This window comes from Antennarius striatus, chromosome 20, assembly GCF_040054535.1.
Source record: "Antennarius striatus isolate MH-2024 chromosome 20, ASM4005453v1, whole genome shotgun sequence".
NCBI classification, from domain to species: Eukaryota; Metazoa; Chordata; class Actinopteri; order Lophiiformes; family Antennariidae; genus Antennarius; species Antennarius striatus.
In genome coordinates this window covers 16,092,501-16,115,000 of record NC_090795.1, presented here as the reverse complement: position 1 = coordinate 16,115,000, position 22,500 = coordinate 16,092,501, and the positions used below count along the sequence as shown (strand labels likewise).

The window sequence follows — 22,500 nt, the reverse complement described above, 5'->3', positions numbered from 1 at the left end:
ATTCCAGTCTGCATTTGAGAACAACCATGATGTCCAGATTACAGACAGTGTTGCTGAATGGAAAACAGGAAGAGCAGATTGAGGTGGAGGAAATGAAGATGCTGAGGTTCTCTAGGAGTGACCAGGTTGGACGGGAAATGAACACATCAAATGAGTTCATCAGAGGAACAGACAAGGTGAGATGTTCTGGAGACAGTTAGAGAGAGCAGAGCTGGATGGTTTGGAGACGTCCAGAGGAGAGATGGTGACGATGTTGGTGAAAGGGTGATGAGGATGGAGCTACCAGGGAAGAGGGCAAGAGGAAGACCAAAGAGAAAATGGATGGATGTAGTGAGGAAAGCATGAGGGCAGTTGGTGATGGAGAGGATGAAGAAGATAGGCTGATGTGGAAGAGGACTGAACTCTGTGACGATGCCTAACGGTACAAGTCCAAACAAGAAGAAGAATCTAATTGTTTGAAATTTCTGAATGTGAAGCATATTTTCATTTTTTCAACTATGGATTTAAAAAAAAAAAAGCTGATGTACTTTAAATATATAGAAATACCTGCTTGATTCTCTTAAATTCTGCAGCTCTACTTATTTTCAGTCTGTCAGGGTTTCCAATTCTGGTCTGGTTATGCAGCCTAGTACTGGTGATAAGATGACCTCCCACATAACAGGAGCTTCTTGAGTCTAGCTGTCTAGCTGTTCGAATTTACTACAACTACAGAGCAAACAATGACAATAATATAAACAGTACACTACAAATTGGTGTCATGCAAACAGAAGACCCACCAGAAGAATCACAGGTCAGAGGCAGGATTCAGGCAAAACAGAGACTTCAGTGCAACATCAGCTATTGCTGGTTTGTTCCAGTTCAATAGCAAATGATCAGATATACTGTAGATAGTACAGAGACATAAAGCTGAGGCAAAACCAGGAAACAGACACGGGTCCAGGAAGTCAACAACATACAAAGGTGGAACACGAAGCAGGCAGGAGCTTAAATGATGATCAGTGATACCAACAAGGTAATCAAGTAAATCAGAAACCAGTAACAGGTGTGTGACAGAATGAGCAGACTCATAGCTGATTGCCTGGCAGTCGAGGGTGAGTCTGGACCAGTGGCAGGAAAAGGCTGTCCAGCGTTGGCTGAAGACTGAGCAGGAGGGTGAGGATTAAGAGGAGCAGGAAGCTCCAGCAGTGCCTCTGACACACCGGGTCAAAGTGGTGTCATCGTCTATTTTTACAGTCAACGCTCAGGTAGATTTTTACAGTGGGCCGGCAAACACACTGCATTTATTCTATAATCTCATATTGTATCCAGAAATACATCGGGATACCAAATAAAACATGTTTTGTTTTTGTCTCACAAATCTCATTCATTGGCTAACTATTAAAGGTACAAACCGTACAAAAAAGTGTCCATTTGTAAATGAAATGTACAGTAAAGCATGTGTGGTAACAGATGTCCATTCAGTCGATTAAAAACATGTATTCACAGAGTTATTCTCTTCATAGAGTCATGCATACAGGTGAGAATGACCTTTTTAGACAGCTGGCAAACAGAGAGAAAAGGAGAGAGAGGAAGAGGAGGGGAAAGAAAACAGAGCCTTGCAGAGAGCCCCTCAGCTCTTTTGTGCTTTACTCATATTAATGTCCATCTTGCGGCTCTGGTTGTGTCCACACTGTGTCTTCATGCGGCTCTTTAGTGTGTTAATGTCTCAGGAGACCCAACTTTCATCATGAACCAGCCACTGTCACAGGAATCAAGGCTTCCGTAAATTTAAAACGTGTCCTCCAATCGATCACTACCACACCAGCAGCCTCCCCCATCTGGATCCAGTCAGACTGCTTCAGCCACTGCTCCAAAGTCTTTTTACTGGCCTCAGGGGGAAATGCATACATATGGTATGGTACTAAAATGTAACTATGCGACTACTTACAACACAGAAATGCAACTTCTGTACCGTGTGGAGGTCACAGAGAGGCAGCAGTAAAGCAGTGCAGCCATTGGACACAAAGGACCAATGAGCATTCTGAGTCCGACATGCGGTTAGGTTGAGGACAAGGTCTGGGATTGAGGACTGTCTTAATGAGTGTCACAAATTTTGTCTTCACCTTTGACACCTGGGTTTCTACAGACATGCAAAATGTTATTGGTGATCTAATCATGATGGCAGGATATTATAGTCGTTGGGACTGGGTTAGGAACTGGAACTGTTGGGAGTGAGAAACACGTTTAGACGGTTGGATGGATGGATGTGTGTGTGTGTGTGTGTGTGTGTGTGTGTGTGTGTGTGTGTGTGTGTGTGTGTGTGTGTGTGTGTGTGTGTGTGTGTGTGTGACACAAAGTGATGATGAGAGACTGAAAAGTGCTAACAAGTCCAAACAGTCCATTTCGGCGGTGGCAGATGGAGTAATGTGAAAGCGTAGTGAAGAAAAGTGCTGATGAAGACTTCAGTCGTCACATCATGTATTCCTGAGAAGGACCCTCTGACAGAAGCCAGTAAAGGATTTATGAACAGGAACACTGTCCGCTAATAAACACAAAGATGCTGATCTTGTCATCGGTGACCTCATTCACTTGTAAAGTGCTGTCAGACCAACCAAACAGATGAAGGAGGTCATCATAACGTCCCTCTAGTGGTTAAAGTGAGGCAGTGGGGACACAGAGCAGAGGCCATGCGTGGTAAACAGTGCTGTTTACCACGCATGGCTGAAGGAAGCAAAGTTTTGTTGAGTTAATTCTGTGTTTCACTTGTTTGTATGCTATATACTGATTTGACAAACCATCCTCATGCCACCGTGCACCTCTACAACTTTGTTTGAGAACTTGCCCTACGTCTACACTTCAAGGTTTTAAATTGTGGAAGCCAAATCTAGGATTAAAGGATTTAAGATGCCAGACCTCATTTAAACTGTCCTTTTGTGTCATTAATACTGTGAAAACTTACAGACAGCACAGCAAAAGCTATTTTGGGTAGTTGCATTGAGCTCCATAAGTATTTTCTCAGCAGTTTCTGCTTTTGACTCTGAGCTTCATTATGAGATGAGTCTCACTGTGAGGTCAAGACGATGTCAGCTAGAGTGAGAGGTTTAAGGAAAGAAAAGGAACTCAGAAAATATGAAGACTCCCTGAATATTTAGCTCAATGGACTTCAAGGGGGGCTACAAGTACACAAAGAGGGAAGTATATCTGACATTAGCTCAGTTAGTCCAAGAGAACCTGTTAAAATAAGGTTGGCACCACAATGTGGCTGACAGCTTTAACAAGCCGGCCTGTGACAAGAGCTCCCACGGGATTCCACACACACACACACTCACACACACACACACATACACACTCACTCATGCACACTCACATGCACACACAGGCCTTTTATTTTTACATGACACAAACGTGACAGCTTAGGCAGTTCATTGATACAGCATGATGTTCTAATGAGTATCTAAAGACAGTGATTGGACTTCACTAAGATCACATGATGCAGGCTACTGCGTTACAGTACAACAGCACCTTGAGATACCAACTGTTTGACTTATGAGTTCAGTCACGGAACGGATTGAACTGGTATCTCGTGGTTCTACTGTATTTGTGTTCCTGTTTAATTCCCGACAGATCTCTACTCACATGCAAAAAGTTGATTCGCCACGGGCAAATTCTCAAAATGCCAAGTTGAAACTTTTGAGGCTGCAGAGGAGCAGAAACCCTCGTTCATTCTGCTTTTGGCATCATGTGACTCACAGCCTTCGGTGGATACTTGGGGTTTGTTCATGCTTCTAAATATATAATAATCATCATTTCCTGTCAGTCATGTTTTGTGGTTCCCATCAAAAGTGTTAAGAAACAAATGAGGCAGTCTCTCTGGCATCATGAGAGTCAGCTGATAATAAAATATGTGCATCAACAACTTCTTGCGTCTTTTCACTGCTGCCAAAAGAGACTCTTGCTTTCCCACCTTAGACTAAATGTTATCCCACAGAGTGCCTGAAAAGACGTAGAACAGAGCATGGAGAGCGTATCAATACCTAAAATGGTTGATTTTCTTTAGTTTCCAAGGCCTTTTGTTCAGCGAATGGAAAAATTATTGCATAGATTCCTTCAAACCCTGCTGAAGGACAGAGTCTTCTTTGTATATCCAAGAATAAAAATGAATAATAGGTGTAGAATGTAGATGCAGATTTAGATAATGAGCTGTTTTGGGTTGATATACTGTGTTTTTGTAGGGGTTAACCTTCGTTTATCTACTGTACAGTTAGAGGAACACTGCCCGAGTGGAGCCTGCAGTTTCAAACATGCCACTGAGGACCAGACACACACGGCTGACTGAAACGTTCTTTGTGTAAGGACGTCTGGCTTCACTTTCAAAGCCAGAGGAGGCTTTGCTGACACAGTTATATCACAGAATCATTCTGCTAAACACGAGGGCAGCACTGAACTTCAATGCCACTGTCCTGACATCACCCTGGAGACATGTCCTCATGCTGGATGTGTTCCATTCCAGACTGAACCCGGAGTCCCTGCATACAAAGCTTCAGTCAGTAGAAATCCCCTAAAAACACTGGTGTCTTCTCCCCCGGTCAGAACCTTTGGGGCTAAATTGAGGTGCTCAAGTTGAATATTCAGTATGGACTAAAAGCATAAAAAAAAGGCAGAACAGGTGCTGAGAACTGAGAGTGATGGGAATGAAGAGAAGAACTGAGATGTCAAACATTGTGAAACCAAAAATAATAGTAAGAACATCATGGAGCGTTGCTGTGGTGGGGCCTGTGGGAAAGTCAGAGAGCAGTGGTCAGGAAGCGTCAGAGTCCCCCTGTGGACTCTAAATCTTGGAACATGAGCCAGACTCAGCAGGTGGGGGGGGTGGGGGGCAGAAATCTCTGGACAGATCCCATGATGCTTTGAAGCAGCCTGGGACAGGAAACACATGACACAACCTACTCTGTGATGCGACATGTCACGTTATGGTTCTGAACACGCTCCAGCTTTAGTTGGGCATGTCGGTCTGCTCTTATCCACCCGGCCAGGTGGTGCAACACACACATACACACACATACACACACCTGTCACGACACACCCACTGCTATTCCTGCACACGTTGGTCCTTTTCCCAAGGGAAAGGGAACTTGTGTGCTCAGCGGTTTTCCATGCAGGAAGCAGACGATGGTGAATGGGAAACAACGGGGACGTATTCCCACTGTGGGATGTAATGGTTCAGAGGCCTGTGTGTGTGTGTTTGTGTGTGTGTGTGTGTGTGTGTGTGTGTGTGTGTGTGTGTGTGTGTGTGTGTGTGTGTGTGTGTGTGTGTTTGTGTGAGTGCATGGGAGTAACACAACGTGTGTGTTAGCAGTGGTATATGTGTGTATAAAGTCACAAATGATCCACAAACGTTGACGAATTGAGCTCGTCTGAGTAAGCTGCACATGCAGATGGTTGACTAACAAACCAATGGACAAAACTCACACGCGCACACACACACACACACACACACACACACACACACACACACACGCACACACACACACACACACACACACACACAGACCCTCTATATATTACCTTCTAGTATCTACTGTGCAAACATTATATAAATATTGGTTTCTCCCCCATCCTGAAACACAGATTTTGAGTTACATTTTTCCCAAATAATAGCTCCACCTGCTCTGGTACACGTAGAGGACCAGTGATGTGGGAAATGATTGTGGTAACACTAGAATGCCTCTTCATTTGCTGCACAAACCACTGAACAAACGACTATATTAAGCTGCTGTAACAAACCAAGATGACATCACATAAACTCCGTTGTAAAAATGGAGTTGTTCCAGCTGTGTTTGCAGTATATGGATGTTGTTTGATGCCATTGCACGCCATACACAGGTTGTACGCCGTTGGTATTTAGCGTGGTATTTTGCAGGGCTCCAGAGCTGCACCAGGGTCATGGATAATGACTGGGTGGAAATGGCAACCTCCATCTCTGCTCCCTGGTGACTGTCAAGAGCCAACACCGAGCTAATCCCTGCAGAGGCTCTGCCATCTCAAGAGGAACGTGTGTGTGTGTGTGTGTGTGTGTGTGTGTGTGTGTGTGTGTGTGTGTGTGTGTGTGTGTGTGTGTGTGTGTGTGTGCCTGCTTGTCAACAGCACAGCGTATTTGACCAGAAAGTTCAACTGTGAACATAAATGTTGTGTTTGTGATTGTGTGTTAACTCAGTGTCGTCCCAGGGTGTTCCTACACATTGTATATTACAAATCTGTGTACAAAAACTCACTATGCTATGTAATGTGGTTTTTTTTTCCTTTTTTGCCTAATGGATGCAAAATAGATGACAATTAATCTATTAAAGCACATTTGGAATGCTTCTTTTCCCTTCAGGGGTCGCCACAGCGAATCAGTGTCCTCCATCTAACCCTGTCTTCTGCATCCTCTTCTCTCACACCAACTACCTTCATGTCCTCTTTCACTACATCCATAAACCTCCTCTTTGGTCTTCCTCTAGGCCTCCTGCCTGGCAGTTCAAAACTCAGCATCCTTCTACCAATATATTCACTATCTCTCCTCTGGACATGTCCAAACCATCTCAGTCTGGCCTCTCTGACTTTATCTCCAGAACCTCTAACATGTGCTGTCCCTCTGATGTACTCATTCCTGATCCTATCCTTCCTGGTCACTCCCAGAGAGAACCTCAGCATCTTCATCTCTGCTACCTCCAGCTCTGTCTCCTGTCTTTTCCTCAGTGAAACTGTCTCTAGACCAAACAGCATCGCTGGTCTCACCACAGTTTTGTACACCTTTCCTTTCATTTTAGCTGAAACTCTTCTATCACACATCACACCTGACACTTTCCTCCACCCGTTCCATCCTGCCTGGACACGCTTCTTCACCTCTTTTCCACACTCTCCATTGCTCTGGACTGTTGACACTAAGTACTTCAAATCCTCCACCTTCTTGATCTCTTCTCCCTGTAACCTCACTCTTCCACTTGGGTTCCTCTCATTCACACACATGTACTCTGTCTTACTGCGGCTAACCTTCATTCCTCTCCTTTCCAGGACAAACCTCCACCTCTCTAGCTTCTCCTCCACCTGTTCCCTGCTCTCACTGCAGATCACAATGTCATCTGCAAACATCATAATCCATGGAGATTCCTGTCTAAACTCGTCTGTCAGCCTGTCCATCACCATAGCGAACAAGAAGGGGCTCAGAGCTGATCCCTGATGCAGTCCAACCTCCACCTTGAACTCTGATCCCTGATGCATTTGGAATGCTTCTACCATTTAAAAATCACAAAAATGTGAGAAATATTTCAGAAAATCTAAAACATATTAAATAAGACAACTCTTGAGTTTTACTGCTCAACATTGTCCATGTCTATGTGCACAGAAGTTTAACTTTGCTTCATATTTGATAACACACTGATAGTGTGTCTATGTGCAGGATTATAATCCAAACAATCAGTCGTTAATATTAGAACAAGAGTCGCTTTAAACCTGAACAAGTTGTGTTGTGGAATTAAAACAAGAGGCTTTCATAAAATAATCATGAAGTTAAAGACAAGAGGCCATCATAGAGATCAAGAACCAGAACACAACTCAACCCAGAGCCCAGTTCTGACCAGCATCCCGGGTGGTGATGCCTCAACCGGATCAGTCAAACTGGTTGGCAGAGACTGATCAGCAGAGACAATCAGTCCGAGGAGAATGTAGAGCACTGGAAAACGCCTTCAGACAGGAAACAGCTGCTTTATCAGGGCAAACACAGGAAATCCATCCCATAATGATATGTGCCCTGCACAAAGACAATGCTGCACTCATTTTTACTCTTACTTGCTCAAATAAAAAAAAAGTGTCTCAGAAAACTATGACCTCTCATGTTTCTCTAATTGTTCTGTCCGGAGTGCAAATGTAGAAGAAAATGTTGTGTTAGAGATCATCCGTTACACATCTGTTCATCTGATCCTCTCACAGATACTCTGACCATCCCAAAGGAAATTTGGAACAGTGTTACATCATCGCTGAGGCCAACCTGCTTGAATATAATTTTTGCACAGTACACACTAGAATGTGACATATAGAAGGTGTCTGTGTGTGTGTGTGTGTGTGTGTGTGTGTGTGTGTGTGTGTGTGTGTGTGTGTGTGTGTGTGTGTGTGTGTGTGTGTGTGTGTGTGTGTGTGTGTGTGTGTGTGTGTGTGTGTGTGTGTGTGTGTGTGTGTGCGTGTGTGTCAGTGACAGAGCACCTTGTACGACTCCTGGTTCACTCCACTGCATCCTGAGATGAGCCCATTTCTCCGCTCTGCCCCACCCCCTCCACATCCACTGATGGATCGGTCCACAGGGGGCTCCCGACTGCCTCACTGACCCCATCTGGATGTGAGCACCTCCCATGTGGGCTATCAAGTAAAAACCACCAAGTGAGAAACTGAACACTTCTGGAACTCAATTTGAGAAGCATTTATTTATTGATCTGTTCATTAATTAATTAATTTGCTTATTTCCTTATTTATTCATTCATTTAAAGAAATCCGGGAGACTTTTTGTCCAAATATGCATACAATTCCACCCACCCTTACAGGTCAGATCTAAATATATTATCCAGACCTACAGGTTAACTTAATGTTGACCTTAGTGACCCTTAGTGACAAAAACATGGTTTACATTTTCTTCCGGGACCAGAACTCATCAACGAAGAAGATGAAGAATAACAGTGGTCCTTAGTTTAAAAGTAATTCTGTTGTTGTTCTGCTGTGGACACATTTTTGAGGGTATGGATGAAATTTCCACCAGGCTCAGCAGTGGTAGCAAAGTGATCTGATCATAACTTAAGTACAACAAGAACAGAACATCTATCAAAAGTTAATTGAATACACTTCTGAGAGTCTGCCTTTCTATCTAGTTTCCATCTAGTATTCAGGGTCCTCCTTCACCCCCTTCTAGGAACTCCTCCCTCCTTTGTTATCCTGCTAATCTACATTGTTTTGCATCCTCATGATAATAAACCTGTTTATTTACAGTGGAACAAACTCTGAAGCACCACTCCTTATCCAGGTAAATATAGATGGATCTCCTTTATCAGTCAAGAATCCTCACCAGACCCAACCACGTCTAAAAATGTAACCAGATCATACATAAGCAGGGCAAAAGGCAGGCCGATCAATAGCTGCTTATTGCTGGGACCTTGAGCTCTCTCTGATTCGATTACCTGCTATGATGAGGAGGGCAGCCAGGCAGGGAGGCTCGGCAGGCATCGTCCAAAACGCTGTGATTAATGGAACCAGGGCCCAAGAAGTGGGTCAGGCAAACGGAGAGGACATGGGGGCGGGGGGCAGCAAAAAGAAAGACAAGAGAGACTGGGGGTAAACAGAAAAAGATGGAGAATGATGATGGGAGGAGCAAGTAGAAGGAAAGGGGGACGAGATGTGAGGCAAATGTCCCTCCACTCTCAATTCTTCCCTTCCTCCTTGGTTAGAGACAACTCACCCCTCAACCACCATAGACACACACACTTACTTCATACACAGTGTTTTAACAGCTGTTTTATTATCTAGAATTAATTTTTTCTTACCCTTTTCAGTAATGTTTAATGTGAATGCTGGCATCAGCTGTGTCCTGAAGGACTATGAGTGTCATCATATTCCTTCAGACAGACCTTCACCAACTTTAAAGCAACTAAGGTTATGTAGAGCATCACAAATGACAAAATCGATTCCTCTAATGCTGTTTGAATGGGCGCCTCTGCAATAGATCAGCGGCTGGGAATGTGCATATTTACTCAACATGGATGAGATATTCAAAGTCATCTCTGACTCTCCTGCACTGAAAGGAAAAAAAAAACTACTAAAATGAGGAAACTTCTATTTGGTCATCATTTTATTCTGTACTGATCAAAGTTATGTTATCTACCTACGGCGGGTTTCACACTGCAGGCGTGTTGGATTTCGTTCCATATCTGATTTTTAGTGACGACTGTTCACACCGTTTTTAGCAAGTGTCCAATCAATCAATCCGTCCCACAAAAATCGGATATCATGTGGTATGGGACTGTTCAGACGAGATATGTGACATTAATCTGGATGGACTAAAAATCAGATGCAGGCGACTAATCTGAACAAGGCCTTAATAGAATATCTTAAGGCTATGAAGAGGTAAATTTATGTTCTGTGTTCAGTCAGGTAAAGCCTAAAAATACATAAACTGGGGCAAGTTTTTTTCTAACTCATACCCAAAAGTACAACAATAAGGAAAGTAGGGAGCTATTTTTATAAACTGTTTATGTATAGCTGTGATCTCCTGCAAGACAGAAGGAACATGCTCCAAAATCATCACATCAAGGAAACCTCCTGACTTACTCTACACCTTGAGAGATGATGCTTTTAACTAAGGAGATGATTGGAAGACTTACTGATGCTCTCTCTTATCCATGGACCACTTGGTTATAACACATGAGAGACATTCACTGATCAGTAAAGTAATATCTTCCTACAGTAATATCTTCTAATGGTGACATTCTGAGTCAGTCCGCTGTATCCTTGCTGAGATGCAGAAGCAGTTGTACAGTCTGTTATCTGGAGGAACAGACAGATGGAGCTGACACCGCCCCACAGGTGGCTGAATGTGTGTTTGAGAGAATATCTAAGCTACAGTGTTGCAGACAGTCTTCTGATGGATTCCCGTTCCTTCATGACACTAACAACTTGCTTCAGTTCTTTGTGGGTCACTGAACCCAAGTGAAGAAAGCTCTCCATCAGTCTGAGGCATGAGGCAGGGCGGAGTGTGCAGGTGGAGTGTGTCACACACTCCCAGTCCACTTAACTCTACACACACAGATATGTCACCAAAATATTTCCATCCTGTCACTTCAAAATGTTCCGCACTGACAAACATCCCATGAAGAAGGGAATATGGTAAATAAATACAAAAAAGACTATTTAAATTATGAACTGCAAACAGGAAATAATCATTGAGGCTGCAGACTCGAAAAACAAATAACCTGAATAAATTGTGTTCCTTTCCTATTCTTGCGATAGATATTCTCTTTGCTGATGAATTTGCTGCATAATCCATCCGTTTTCTTGTAGACAAAATGGTTGCAATTGTCTCATCTTCAGTCCTCATTCACCTTGGGGGGCAGGGGTTTATTGGAGCCTGTTGGCTTAAAGTGAATGATGGGTGCATAATATGTGGAGAATTCCTTTACACTTTAGAAAAGATGTTTCTAAACTAAGACTTAGAATCCAAACAACTAGATGAACAGCAGAGATGGCTCTGGAATCTCCTCCAGGCTCAAATGGACACACAAGTCTCCAGGTGGACTGACTAACACCTCACCACCCTTCACTTTCACTGATTTCTGTCCCATTTAATACAACACGGCTGTGGGAATTCACCGGGGGGTGGGGGGGTCTCTCACCACAACAGCTACTGAGTGACATCAGAGACAAACCCCCCAGGGCATTAGCAGAAAATAAAAAGGAAACATGAGGCACTGCTAAAAATACCTGCTTTCCAATCCTTCACATCGTACACTATTTAGAGAGCTCATGCATACGCATGAGGATAAGCAAATATGCATCATCAGACTGACTGCTACAGAGTTTAATTAATGGAGTTGGGGGGTTGTGGTGGTGCTGGCCTGAACTACAATGATTAATCAAGAAGGAAGTGGTGGCTTGGGGCTGGAACAAAACATGACTGTTCTCACAACACACAATTCGGATTTTAAGGCATTTGACAGCAGCAACCAATGATAGACCTAGAGTCTGTCCACTGATGGACCTAGAGTCTATCCACTGATGGACCTAGAGTCTGTCCACTGATGGACCTAGAGTCTTTCTACTGATAGACCTAGAGTCTGTCCACTGATGGACCTAGAGTCTGTCCACTGATGGACCTAGAGTCTGTCCACTGATGGACCTAGAGTCTGTCCACTGATGGACCTAGAGTCTGTCCACTGATAGACCTAGAGTCTTTCTACTGATAGACCTAGAGTCTGTCCACTGATTGACCTGGAGTATGTCCACTGATGGACCTGGAGTCTGTCCACTGATAGACCTAGAGTCTGTCCACTGATAGACCTAGAGTCTGTCCACTGATAGACCTAGAGTATGTCCACTGATGGACCTGGAGTCTGTCCACTGACAGTAATCCACTGTACATCCACTGATAGACCTAGAGTCTGTCCACTGGTAGACCTAGAGTCTGTCCAATGATAGACCTAGAGTCTGTCCACTGGTAGACCTAGAGTCTGTCCACTGATAGACCTAGAGTCTGTCCACTGATAGACCTAGAGTCTGTCCACTGGTAGACCTAGAGTCTGTCCACTGATAGACCTAGAGTCTGTCCACTGATAGACCTACAGTACATCCACTGACCTCCAGTGTGAGGATGAGGAGGGAGCTGGCCTCTCTAAGAGGTGTCACCGCTGAGGCTGCTGTCACTGAGACAAACACCCCATTTCTCCCCGAGCAGCGACCATCAGCGCAGAACAAGGTGTGCGTTTGTGTCGTCATCTGGTGAATAATGGAGTCATAAAGCTGGACTGACGCCAGGCTGACAGCCTGACGAGATCACTGGGATTCATGCCCCCCCCCCCCCCCCCCAGCAGCAGGTGTGAATGATGGTCTTATGTGCCCGTTTTCCTGCTCCATGCTGGATATTAACTGCCTCATGTGGAGTTTATTTCACTATTTGGTTTATTTCCTCTGTTTTGCTTTTATTTCCTATTCTATCTCTCTATCCATCCATCTATCCTGTCTGTTCTACCTTGCTGGCTACTTTCCTGCTGCTGTGTGATTGGCTGACTGCTGTTTGATTGACACCAGTGTTATTTAAATGTTAAATCTGTAATTTGACACCAGTGTTATTTAAATGTTAAATCTGTAATATTTACTTGATGAAGACTCATTAAATCAGAGACAAAATAAAACTGCAGACCAAAGTAGTGTATACCTACACAAAGACCCAACAACCCTCTTTAATCACACCTCATCCACAGTCGCCCCTGTGGGGAAATGCTGTACATTGCAAAGAAAGGAGAAAGAACAAAAATTAAACTTTAATTGTGTCTATTTTAACCCATTTCTTTTTTTTTAATCATCCTGCTGACAAACTGAGAACACGAGAGGGACAAATCCGCATGTTTGTGTGCAACAAACAATCCTTCTCAACCACACAAACGCAATGTAAGGAAATAGAGGACTATTTAATGAGGTGGATGAATATGCAGCTTAAGTAAAGACCTGACAGAACCATCCTCCTCCTCCTCCTCCCTCTCCTCTTGAGATCTATCTCAGCACATTAAAGAAATATACATAACCTACATTTAAAGTGAAGTAAAGTGAAGTTGGTAAAGCAATGGGAGTCTGAACTGGGATACAGTATGTGTGAAGCGCATGCAAATTCACTGTGTGTGCGTGCGTGTGTGTGTGTGTGTGTGTGTGTGTGTGTGTGTGTGTGTGTGTGTGTGTGTGTGTGTGTGTGTGTGTGTGTGTGTGTGTGTGAGAGAGAGAGAGAGACAAGAGAGAGAGAGAGTTTAGGAGTTTAGGAGATGAATGCAACAGCTTAGGTAAACTATCCTAATAACTCACTGTAATGAAGACAAAGTTTTGATGGCCGCCCTCTGAGTTTCTCAACCATGGTGCTCCTTCAGATGGTCTCATTTCATCTCTGAACCTCAGTGAACCACTTCAGAGACTCGTCCAAAATAAAGGACTTCTATTCTTCTTAATTGGTACTAAATCTTTTCACAGGAGCACACAGTTCAATCAGACTTTGCTTCTAACTGTTCAGAGGAAGTTTGCAGGCAGAGTGGACCAGATGAAGCTTCTATCAGGAAAGAAAACAGCACCACACACAGAGTCCATCACTGCTTTGTGATAAAAGTGAAGAATCATGAATTCTAAAACTTCACAATAATTATGCATTCCACTTTTTTTCATCAGAGTACATCAGTGATCTTGTGTAACATTCCAGTTTTGATCCCATACAGCAATGAATGTCATGAAGAGTCCTATTTTTTCAGTGAACATGTAACTAAGTTATTCAGCCATACAGAAATAATGTAATACAGTTATACTCTGAAAGTTTAGAGTATAACTGAAAGTTCTACACCAAACATTAACAAGGTGATTAACAAATGATGTTATACAGCAGTGGCTCAGTGGTAGAGTGGATTGTCCAATGATCACAAGGTCGACTGTTCGATTCCCGCTCACGCCCAGCCATCCGCCCAGGTGTCAGCTCACCTTCCGAGCACTGCCGAAGCGCCTTTGAGCAAGGCACCGTCCCCTTTTAAAGTTGCTTGTTAGGGCGGACCAGGAAGGAGCTGTGTGGAGCTGGGTGTGTCGAGTACAGTAAACGAGTGTCCGTTACAGGATGTGTGTATGAGTGTGTCCCAGAGTGCAGAGAGGCGTGATCCCATGCTGTTCAGTCATTCCATCCCATCCATCTCCACAGCCTCCCTTATTATTGATTAATAACGTTAATGGCTGTAATCATATAGTGCTAACACAAAAGATGAATACACAGCTGTTTTCAGGGGGAGCTGCTTCATTTATTCACACGGGAGTCACATTAAGGAAGGAGAAGGAAGGAGATGCTTCCAGAGCCCAGAGATAATCTGCATGTGTTCCAGCTCAGGATGTCAGAAGCTTCAGATTATGTCTAAATTATTTAACCATGTTTGCCATTCCACATGCTTTTTCTTTCCTCCCTCTGAAGCGCAGGCCTGTCATCACATCACTGGTACAGTGCTGCCATCTCCAGGCCTGAGCCAGTAATGAAGGCACCACTAGAATAAATAGTAAAATCCCCTAGAGAGGTTTTCACCCTGCAGGCTTTAACCTCAATGCTCAGTCGAATAGATTCAAGTGATTATTGGTAACACAGCTACTCCTGAAACCAGGTCTCGTCCCCAGTCCAGAGTCAAGGGGTATATTTGGATGGGAATGAGACAGCAGTAAAACACCCTGCTGTCGACACGTCAGACGCTTCTACAACTCATCTTGTTTCTTTCCTACCTACTGACATTTTTACTTGTTTTATGTTTTACCCTGTCACGTTAAATGGATGAAATATGATCACTCCCATATTGTGCTGTTCCATTCCAGTCATAGCATTTGGAGCCACTGCTGGTGCTTTTTTCTCCATCTGCAATATACAATAAGTGCAGTCTGTAGTATTGGTCAATGCACATAACAACCCGATAGTTTAGGGTTAAAGGTCATCTGTGCTTTCATGTCTCCTGAGAACTGCCACCTTATCGTGGTGGGGGAGTTTGAGTGTCAGAATGAGCGCCGGAGCTATGTTTGCAGAGGTTTTATGCTCCTGCTAGGGTTTCCCTTGGCAAACAGGTCCTGGTTGACGGGCCAGACTAAGACCATTAACAAAACCCCTATGGCGAAAGAAATATCAAGGACTGTGACGTCGCCCGATATGGCGCAACCGGGGCTTCATCCTGGAGCCAGGCCCGCGGTTGGGGCTTGTATGCGAGTGCCTGATAGCCGGGCCTCTGCCCACGGGGCCCAGCCGGGCTCAGCCCAAAAGGATGACGTGGGGCCAACCTCCGGTGGGCTCACCACCCGCCTAGGAAACCGTAGGGGACGGGTGCAGTGTGGATTGGATGGCAGTCGTAAGCATGGGGCTTGACAACCCAATCCCCAGACAAAGAGTCACTGCTCCAGGAACATAGAATGTCACCACGCTGATGGTAAAAGAGTCAGAGCTTGTGAGGGAGATGTAGTAGATATAGTCGAGCTTACCTCCAACCACAGCTTGGGCTCTGGAACCCAAACTCTTGAGAAGGGCTGGACTCTCCAATTTTCTGGTGTTGCCCAAATTGAGATGCAGCGGGCTGGTGTGTGCTTGCTTATAGCTCCACAGCTGTTGTTTCGACCTACGGGCCAAACAGCAGTGTGGAATATGCGGCCTTCTTGGAGTCCCTGGGAGGGATACTAAATGGGAACGTCTCGCGGAACCCTCTGTCAGTGAGGTCTTCAACTCCCACCTCCAGGAGAGCTTCTCTCGGATCCTCACGGAGGCTGGGGATGTTGAGTCAGAGTGGACCATGTTCTCCACCTCCATTGTCGAAGCGGCGGCTGGGAGATGTGGTTGCAAGGATTCTGGTGCCTGTCACAGTGGTACGGACGTAAGGGATGCCGTCAAGCTGAAGAACGAGTTCTATCAAATCTTGTTGAATTGTAGGACTCTGGAGGCAGCTGCAGGTACAGGTAGGCCAGGTGTACTGCAGCCCAAATAGTCACTGAGGCAAAAACTCTGGGAGGAGGTCTGGGAGGAGTTCGGGGAGGCCATGGAGCAGGACTTCTGGTCAGCTTTAAAAAAATTCTGGCACACCATTCGGCGCCTCAGGAGGGGAAAGCAGTGCACAGCCAACACCTTTTACAGTATTAGCAGAGAGCTGCTGACCTTGACTGAGGATATTGTCAGGCGGTGGAAAGAATATCCAAAAGCTGTTGAGTCGATCCACTGTATGTTAAGAAAGTTCTTGAAGACGTTTCATCTCTCATCCAAGAGAGTCTGTATGTTGGGGTATATAGGAAACCAACACACACGGACCAATACCTGCTTTTTGACTCTCACCACCCACTGGAGCACAAGCTGGGTTTCATCGTGACCCTGCAAGACAGGGCTGATAAGCCACCAACCAGTACCCAAGACCAGGTGAAAGAACACCAACACCTGAAACGGGCACAAAAACGTGTGGATATTCTGACTGGATCTTCGTGAAAGCCCACACAAGATCCAGAAAGGAGAACAACCCAGTGAGGACGAAAGAGAGCAAGTACAATGGTATAGTGATCCCGTATGTGTCTGGAGTGTCTGAAAAGCTGAAGAGGATCTTTAACAAACACAAGGTCCCTGTGAATTTTAAGCTGGGTAACACCCTCCGACAAAGACTGGTCCACCCAAAAGACCCCAAAACACACAGTCAGAAGAGCAATCTGGTGTATGCAGTTAAATGCAGCGAGAAATGCTCACATGTCTACATAGGGGAAACCAAACAACCACTCCACAAATGCATTGCTCAACACAGAAGAGCCAACACATCGGGACAGGACTTGGTAGTCTTCCTTCACCTCAAGGAAGAGGGACACTCATTTCAGGACACAGATGTTCAGATCTTGGACAGGGAAGATAAATGGTTTGAGAGAGGAGTGAAAGGGGACATCCACATCAAAGTGGAGAAGCCATCTCTTGATAGAGGGGGTGGTCTGCGACATCACATTTCTCCCATTTATAATCATGTCCTTTCGAAACTCCCAAAAAGATTGTCTCAACGGATTGACCCAGGAGATGTGTCTCATGCTAATGACCCTCATTAGCATACAAAGGTGTAACTCACATCTCAACGACCCCCTTTGACACCACCACCAAAAATCGTTGAGGAGCCAGACGGGTTTAACGACGGCCGTTGGAATGTGAAAAGCTCTGACCACACCCCACAGGGTTTATAAGCTGGGACATTATCAGCCACTCTCTGAGCTGAAGAACCTTCTTGGATGACAGTGTCAGACGAAAGGTCTTCAAGAACTTTATTAACATCCAGTGGATCGACTCAACAGCTTTTGGATAACCATGACCTGGATGACTGGGAACCTACACAGACGGTGGAAAGAATACTTCAAGGATCTCCTCAGTCCCGCTACCATGTCTTACACAAAAAAAGCAGAGCTCCATGTCTCAGAGGTGGACTCGTCCATCACCCAAGCTGAAGTCACCGGGGTGGTTGCCAAACTCCTCGGTGGCAAAGCACCGGGAGTGGATGAGTTTCACCCTGAGTACCTTAAGTCTCTGGATGTGCAGGGACTGTCATGGTTGACATGTCTCTATGACATCGCATGGCAGTCGGAGACAGTACCTCTGGATTGGCCCCTGGGCGGTGGTCTCAAATAGGGGGACCGGAGGGTGTTTTCCAACTATAGGGGGATCACACTCCTCAGCCTCCCGGGGAAAGTGTATTCCAGGGTACTGGAGAGGAGGATTAGACCTACAGTCGAACCGCGGATTCAGGAGGAACAATGCGGTTTTCGTCCCAGTCGCGGAACACTGGACCAGCTCCACACTCTCCATCAAGTGCCTCAGGGTTCATGGGGATTTGCCCAACCAGTCCACATGTGTTTTGTGGATCTGGAGAAGGCATTCGATCGTGTCCCTCGTGGTATCTTGTGGGGAGTGCTCTGGCAGTATGGGGTTCGGGGCCCTGTGCTGAGAGCTGTGCGGTCCTGGTCTGGGGACCAAAGGATTTCATCTCTGCTTTTTGCAGACGATGTTGTCCTGTTAGTCTCATCAGACCTGGACCTTCAGCATGCACTGGGATGGTTTGGGATGAGGATCAGCACCTCTAAATCTAAGTCGATGGTTGTGGACCGGAAAAGGGTGGTGTGCCCTCTTCAGGTCGGTGGAGAGTCTTTGCCCCAAGTGGAGGAGTTTGAGTATCTTGGGGTCTTGCTCACGAGAGATTGACAGACGGATCAGTGCAGCTCCGGCAGTGATGCAGTCGCTGTCGTGGTGAAGAAGGAGCTGAGTCGCAAGACGAAGCTCTCTATTTATCAGTCAATCTATGTTACTACTCTGACCTATGTCCATGAGCTTTGGGTCATGACCGAAAGAACAAGATCCCGGATACAAGCAGCTGAAATGAGTTTCCTCCGTAGAGTGGCTGGGCACACCCTTAGAGATAGGGTGAGGAGCACAGTCACCAGGAAGGAGCTCGGGGTAGAGCCACTGCTCCTCCACCTTGAGCGAAGCCAGCTGAGGTGGCTTGGGCATCTGTTCCGGATGCCTCCTGGACGCCTCCCTGGGGAGGTGTTCCGGGCATGTCCTACCGGGAGGAGACCTCAGGGAAGATCTAGGACACGCTGGAGGGACTACGTGTCTCGGCTGACCTGGGAACACCTCGGGATCACCCTGGAGGAGCTGGAGGAGGTGTCTGGGGAGAGGGAAGTTTGGGCATCCCTCCTGAGACTGTTGCCCCCGCAACCCGCCCCGGATAAACAGTTGAAGATGGATGGATGTGCTTTCATGTGTAAATGTGAATTAAAAACTGGGCTGCCAGCCTTTTATTTTCTATCAAAACTGAACTATTATTCCTGCTATAGACTATATTCTTTTTTATGCACATATACTTTCAATAATGTCATTATTTTACAAACTTTTAGAGACTGCACAAAACAATATAAACCACATTAACCAAGGGAAACAGAAAGCACAGAAGCCAGTGTATAAGTTTAAACCCCAGATAATTTATGGTGAGCGGTTGTTAGATATCAGTGTGACTGATGTGGGCAGCTTTAGCCTTAGGGCATCTTTACATGAACACATAAATCCCATTGAAGTTATAGACTTCTGATTCATCAACAGAACAATTACTGATGAGATGATAAAATAGTAATCCACAAACAAAGAGGTGACATTCATATCCATCATTCAAAGAGCCAGACTCTGATCTGATCATGGGACACGACATATTTTAAACAGACTGTTCAAAGACGCAATTGACACAAGACAGAATCACAAACTTCTCTGGAACACACTGGAAGGCCAAACTCCCAAGTAGGCAAGAAAGTACTCATGACTGAACCTACTTCATGCATCCTTTGCCTCCATAAAGCTCCTTTCCCATCATAATAAGGCCTGAAAGTCTTCGCTGGATCTGTTTTGTGTGCAACAGAACTACTTGACGTCCCTCTGGAACTCCTTAATGACTCTGTTCTTATCTCTACTTACTCTGACAAATGTTTTGTCAAAAAGGCAGAGGTGAAACATTTTTTTGCACCAGACCCAAATCACTTATCAACAGAAAAATAGATAGAAAACCTTCTCCAGCCACAGAGACACATCATATTACAGCAAATTGAATCATAGCTGGTGTTTGTCATGACAGAATGTAGGACATACTGCAGCCATACAGACAGAGAGAGGCAAGTATGATGAGTGGCTGAAGTTGTGCCTGAGAAAGAAATGAGAGAAGGGAGGTAAACAGAAACCTTCCTCTGTTCCACCCAGAGTTAAGTCACTGGAACACACCCCCAGCAGCCTCCATCTTCACATCAGACCTCCATCACATCAGACCTCCATCACATCAGACCTCCATCACATCAGACCTCCACCACATCAGGCCTCCATCACATCAGACCTCCATCACATCAGACCTCCATCACATCAGACCTCCATCACATCAGACCTCCATCACATCAGATCTCCACCACATCAGACCTCCACCACATCAGACCTCCATCACATCAGATCTCCACCACATCAGACCTCATCAACTAACCTCCAGACAGGAGCTGAGTGAACTGATGGCATCTCAGTTACACTTCTGTCTGTAAGAACAAACTGAAGTGTGTTTATGAACATAAACGCATCAGCAGCTCACACAAAATCTTCAGAAGCAACACACAGATCTCGTCTCTCTGCCCTGCCCACACACTCTCCACCCTACCTGAGTGACTTTCTCCGTGACGTTGTGAGTGCGGTCGATGAGTTTGCAGGGAGCGATGATGTCCATCTCTCCAGTGGGCAGGGCGATGAGTGGGTCTGGTTTGAAATCCACAAAGTTGAGGGTAATCTGAGGGATTTTGGAAATGGCACGGTACCGCATGAGGTCCGAGTCCGACGTGGAGTTCAGCATGTTGGACTTACTGTTCACTGCACCTGCAGACACACACAAACACCATCATTCCACAGCAGATCTAGAGGTGGCCAGGTGACATTCCTGCTCCCTCCATCCTTACCCGTGCTGCTGCTACCCTGTCTGATACTCGCTCTTCGGTTCTTCCGGTCCCAGTCGGGCCTCATGGCCTCGATCTCATCGACGGACGACGCTCGACGCATGCTGTGGAAGCTCTCCCGGGAGCGGCTGTGCGATAGAGAACAGTTGGAGCCTGAGCCGTCCGGATTGAGGCTGAGGCGGTGGTGAGGCGCTACGCAGGGTGACGACTGGGTGAGGGGGCCCACCAGATGGACTCTGTGTGAAGGAGGATGAGGAGCTACTGGGGGGTCGGAGCTCAGGAGTGTACGCTGGTCCTCTTGGATGTCTTCTGGCCAACCCTGGAGGGCCAACCTAGGAAAAGTAAAGACATGTAATGAAGGTGGGTAATTCCAGGTAAAACCTTCCTGCTCTTATCAGTGACCTTTGACCTTACTGTAAGGTGAAAAGCAAATTCTTTAAGACTGATTCACTAATAGGAGGAGAACAAAATTTAATTTGAACTGGTCTACCTGCTTTCACTGATTTGCTGTTGGTGATCTGGTGGCAAAGGGGGAAGGGGCAAGAACTCCCCCAGGCTTAGGGACTCGTGACTGGGATGGTCTGGGTGGAGTGGCAGTGGGGTGGCTGTGGGGATATGTCCAGCCTCTGCATCATCTAGAGATGCTTTACTGATGGACAGGGAGCGCAGCAGTGGGAGACGTAGCTTGAAGCCTCGTGGACGACCTGGAGGAGGAAAGAGGAGAGACTCATCCAGAACGTACAGGAAAGAGCAGAGGTGGGATATAGGAGGAGATTCTAGTCTGCAAAGGTCATGCTAGGAAAGAGATTTGACCTGGATTACACTTTGTCAAATTCCCTTATAATAAAGCCTAAAAGCAATTTAGAATATGAATTTGGGACAGTATCATTGATTAAATTTTGCTTTTGGCCACAACTTAAAAAAACAACACAGCTGAAGAGAAGCTTGGTTCCAAATATCATCAGCATCCTGCGTCAGACGCTGCTCCTCAGGGTTACCCCTCTGGGAACGTTAAGTGCGCATTCATGTTCATGAAAGATAGCGCTGTGTAAAACCTGATCCAGCACACACAGCCAGGATCCACAGGAAGTAGAGCATGTGACAAATACCATCCGGCATTTCGAATCATGGAGGTGGTGCTTCCTACTGACTCAACACCTTCAATCAGACAACGGAAAGAGAAAGTGTCAAACTAACAAAATATACATTTTCCAAAATTGTGGAAAATATATATTTTTATTCCGTGTACTTTTTGTACTGGAGTTCAATAGGAAGAAGTGGAATGGAGCAGAGATGGCAAAACACCAAACAAACCACTAACAGCGGTGTGTCCTTACCGGTGACGAGCCAGGTGGGCAGACGGTGGTTGAGCTCCTCCCTGCGGTTTCTGAATGTCCCCTCTGTCATAACCTCGAAATTGAGGATGAACATGATCACCATGCCATCCTCGTTCTTCACCGGCACTACGTCCACCATACACAGGAAGCAGTGGCCTGGATGAGGAGACAGGAAGCAGCTCAGACGGGACAGGAAGCCAGAACACCAGCACCTCAGTCACTTTGGGTTGGAGTGTAAACAGCTGTTCGCGACTTTGAACCTGACAGATTCAATCTGCGTGGAAGCACCGCCATGTGCATGATGAACATCCAACGGTGTGAATGTGTGCATACTGTATGCACTGATTACTGTCACACACACACACACACACACACACACACACTCTCACACACTCCCTTTCATTCTGTCCTTATTAAGCGTGCAGCTGTGCTTCAT

The 22,500-nt window shown here is 45.6% G+C and overlaps 1 protein-coding gene across 1 annotated transcript in view; it reads right to left on the bottom strand.

Annotated features, from left to right (window-relative positions):
• The window catches only part of kcnh2b (potassium voltage-gated channel, subfamily H (eag-related), member 2b), a 187,515-nt gene that overhangs the window by 58,216 nt on the left and 106,799 nt on the right, over positions 1 to 22,500 (bottom strand). Inside the window, exons 3-6 of the mRNA XM_068343914.1 lie at positions 22,065 to 22,220; positions 21,218 to 21,431; positions 20,731 to 21,059; positions 20,439 to 20,650 (exon numbers count right to left, since the gene is read on the bottom strand). Coding sequence (XP_068200015.1) covers positions 20,439 to 20,650; positions 20,731 to 21,059; positions 21,218 to 21,431; positions 22,065 to 22,220 — 911 coding nt within the window. The remainder of the gene's footprint in view (positions 1 to 20,438; positions 20,651 to 20,730; positions 21,060 to 21,217; positions 21,432 to 22,064; positions 22,221 to 22,500) is intronic.